Source organism: Sinocyclocheilus grahami, unplaced genomic scaffold, assembly GCF_001515645.1.
Source record: "Sinocyclocheilus grahami isolate Dianchi unplaced genomic scaffold, SAMN03320097.WGS_v1.1 scaffold150.1, whole genome shotgun sequence".
Classification (NCBI taxonomy): Eukaryota; Metazoa; Chordata; class Actinopteri; order Cypriniformes; family Cyprinidae; genus Sinocyclocheilus; species Sinocyclocheilus grahami.
The window spans coordinates 1,462,426-1,466,319 of record NW_015505329.1 but is presented as its reverse complement, the minus strand read 5'-3'; the positions used below and the strand labels follow the sequence as shown (position 1 = coordinate 1,466,319).

General features: G+C 35.4%; 2 protein-coding genes across 2 annotated transcripts in view; one reads left to right on the top strand and one right to left on the bottom strand.

Annotated features, from left to right (window-relative positions):
- The window catches only part of ica1 (islet cell autoantigen 1), a 9,524-nt gene extending 6,933 nt beyond the window's left edge, over positions 1-2,591 (top strand). Inside the window, exons 12-13 of the mRNA XM_016281509.1 lie at positions 1,024-1,104; positions 1,329-2,591. Of these exons, the coding sequence (XP_016136995.1) occupies positions 1,024-1,104; positions 1,329-1,441 (194 nt within the window). The 3' untranslated portion in view covers positions 1,442-2,591. The remainder of the gene's footprint in view (positions 1-1,023; positions 1,105-1,328) is intronic.
- A 370-nt stretch (positions 2,592-2,961) lies between these two features.
- Positions 2,962-3,894, bottom strand: part of LOC107592170 (glucocorticoid-induced transcript 1 protein-like) — an 8,089-nt gene continuing 7,156 nt past the window's right edge. The window contains exon 6 of the mRNA XM_016281571.1: positions 2,962-3,703. Coding sequence (XP_016137057.1) covers positions 3,433-3,703 — 271 coding nt within the window. The 3' untranslated portion in view covers positions 2,962-3,432. The remainder of the gene's footprint in view (positions 3,704-3,894) is intronic.

Sequence of the window (3,894 nt, the reverse complement as noted above, 5' to 3'; positions counted from 1 at the left end):
ACAACTATTTGAAAATCTGGAACCTGAGGGTGCATCTAAATATTGAGAAAATCGCCTTTAAAGTTGTCCAAATGAAGTCCTTAGCAATGCATATTACTAATCAAAAATTAAGTGTTAATATATTTACAGTAGTAAATTGACAAAATATCTTCATAGAATATGCTCTTTACTTAATATCCTAATGATTTTTGGCATAAAAGAAAAATCAATAATTTTGACCCATACAATGTATTTGTGGCTATTGCTACAAATATACCCCAGCGACTTAAGACTGCTTTTGTGCTCCAGGGTCACATATTAACCTCTAATCACTTATGTCTTCTCTTCCAGGCTTATTTCAATTGAAGAAGAAACTCTGAGCAGTAGCCTCATGCAAACAGGTAAAGCTTTCATAAAAACTGAATTTTATCCATAGGACACAATAATTGAATTCAACATTGTTGAGCAGTGACTTTGCACTGTATATACAGGAAATGATGACACTTTCTCTGGCGGTCAGGAGAAGGATGGCTTGAGTTTGTTGAATGAGATCCTGGGCAGCAGTTCTCTGGAGGACAGGGGTTTCTCACAGGAATGGCGTGAGGTGTTTGGAGAAGATGATCCGACCGGCAGTAGCAGAGCAGAGACACAGCCCCCCGAGGACGAGCCCGCTTTCTTTCTGCCTTCGACTCTACTCGACCAGAACATGAACGACCTACAGTCCACAATCTCAGGTCTGCAGAAACATGATCTAACAGAAAGTCTGCTTCACTCGGCAGCTTATTCTGAACATGAACTGTCCACGTAGACACGAACAGACTGAAATCTGTATCTTCTGTCAGAATTCTGAGTTTACGTTTTGTAATTCTGACTTAGATTTTTTTTCTCTCACAATTCAGAATTTTTTGTTCTGTGGTGGAAATGGGCTTCCATAATTTAATGTGTCCTTGCTGAATAAAAAAAAAGTATTATTTTCTGACCTCAGACTTTTGAATGGATGTGTACATCTACTGTAAATGCTTTTGAATATGATCTGTATTACAGGTCGGACAACAGCTATTCCACAGAATAGTCCTGAAAACTCATCTGTAGCAAGTCAAATCTCTTCCAAATCTGCAGTGAAAGGTAAATATGACAAGAGCTATTTATAATATGTCAGTCATATCCAGTTTTGAGAGTGTAAACAGAGAGCGATTAAATAATAAACTAAAATTATAAATAAAATTGATTGACCACATTTCAGACCAAATATTTACACCCCAAACTTTGTTGCATTTTTGTATATATTACAATGCATCTTTACAAACAAACAAATAACGTATCATTGTAATCCTTTTTTTGTATTACAGATACTTCAAAAGATCTCTCTGCTTGGTTCAATCTGCTTGCCGATCTGGATCCGCTGTCAAACCCGGATGCGATCGGCCGAACCGATGAGGAACACGAGCTACTGAACGCGTAATCTGTCCTGTTACAGCTGCACTTTATCGCTCTTGTGGCACAAGAGGCCTACAGACGCCTGCACTGGACAGATATCAACACTGGTTTCTCTATGCCATAGCAGTTAATCTGAATTATTTCATGAATACACACTTGCTGCCAAAGGAAACTAATAATAATCACTCTGGCCTTGATTCTTTTCCATTTGCTAGTATTGTCAAGGCAGTTTGAATTGCCATAACAATGTGGATTTTCTTGTATTCCATAAATGTATATACTACTGACACATTATCATTATCAGCAACAGTAAGTAGTTTGGGTTTGCATGTTGTGATATTGCATGATTTCAGATTTTTTTTATTGTCATTTCTTTTAAATGTCGTCTTGATCAGTTAAGAAATAGAAAGTTGAAATGCAAATGTTATTTAAGTAGGTATTTTGTCTTAATTTAGTGCCGTCAACTAAAACTAATGCTGCATTTCAGAAGCCTTAAATATGAGAGGACTTTATTACAGTCCTTCAATTAATTTATTTTCATGAATATTATATATTATATTAGCTGATGGAAACTTCACCTGATGTGAAAGCAGCTATTAATAAGACAAGGTGTACATAAATTGAAGATGTTAAGATGTGTTTGTTATATAAAGCAACTGTGCTCACTTTTTACAGGCTTGGTTCTGGAAGTAATTTTTCTGGAAAAGCATATATAATAATAAAACAACAGGTTTTCATTGTAGGTTTGTTGAAAGGGGAAACATTATGAGAGACAATTAATGGGATTTTTACTTGCAGAACCTGGCTATTATACTCTATTATTTTTGTCATGCATACCAATCAAACTTTGGTAAAACATTTATGTATCTGTTGGTTAACTGTATTTCTTAGTGTCTGTGTGCCTGGTCAAATTATCTTTCACCATACATATTTTTACATGCAAGTGCAATAAAATGTAATAAAGATTTGTAAATGTGATTCCACAATACGCAATGGGACCAAAAGACCTTACTGAAGTCAGTTCTTATCAGTGCTTTACGAGACAAAGTAAAATATGCATCATAATAAATCATATCCCACTACACCAAATAATGCCATACAATTTTGTGTTATACTCGTGTGTTTCTTCCATTTGTAATATGGCTGTAACCCTGAATGGCATGAAATGAATAAAAGCAGCTTCATTTTATCCAGTAGTGGGACTATACCTTTTATAATATACATACTACAAATTACGTGCTGCTAACTAGAAACTTTCCTTTAAAAACATTTTCGAAAGAGAAATATATTTAATTATTCCCAGAAGAAAGAAAATTATGTTCCCCATTTCTATAGTAAGATTTAACATTTCCATGACTATTAGTTTTCATATATTAATTTTTTTGATTTTATTTAGAATGTTCATTGCTGTTTAATACGAACATTAAAAATCCCTGACCCAACCAATTATATGCAGTTTAAAAAATAGGAAGCACATAGTTGTAGTAAAAAACAGAGAAATTAATGCAAATATTATATCTTGAAAAATGTCACTTTAATGTGAGCATCCAGCAGTCATATTTATACACCATAACAGTGTCACATGAATCAAAGAGGCTAAAAACACAAAGCCATACTGTTCAATAAACGTATGGATGTTAGGGCTGAGCAGCATACAGAATATGTGCAATATATTTGCAATCCTTTTGCTGGCAACATAATGACTGGGTGAAATTTGATTTCTTCTACAGGAAAAAAAAAATCATCAAAAGACTAAAATATTGAAATATAGTTAGTTAGCTATATCGTCCAGCCACAGAGTTATGTGTTAAGGCATGAAGCAGATTTTTGGATGTTGGCCTGTTGATTATCTGTCATATCTAATGCGTTTTACCTGGTTAGTAAAGATTTGTGCATTCCAGCAGAATTACATGAAACCCCAAGACAAAGTTCAACATGATGGTCCTTTTGGACAACCATTAGCAAGTAATACATTTCCTAGAAAAGTCAGCTGTTTGAGATCTGAGCTGTGATTGGCTAACTGAGCAGCAGGCACTTCCTAATACTGCAGCATTCTGAGGACACGGGCCGCAGCGGGAAGCTGTTTTGTGCTGAGGCCTCTGTAAATGGACCAGACGTCTGTCCTGAAGTTTGAGTATCCAGTGAACTGGGGCGAGCAGCATCATCTGACGGGAAAAGAGACGAACACAGCAGCTTCACTGGACAGAAGGCCGAGCCGCTCGGAGTGAAGTTCACCTTGTTTCTGTCTGGGCAGGAGAAAATGGGAAAGCCTTGTGTTCTACAAGTGCTACAAAGAAAAAAAAAATATGATAAGATCAAAAAGCATAGTTATATATCTCGCTCCTTCCTAGTGTTTGTCCCGCACTGGTGTACACAGTGTATACATACATGCATATATGAATATATATACATTTTGTATAACTTATGTATAAAAATTATATATATGTATAAATGTTTATACATGCCTATATGAATATA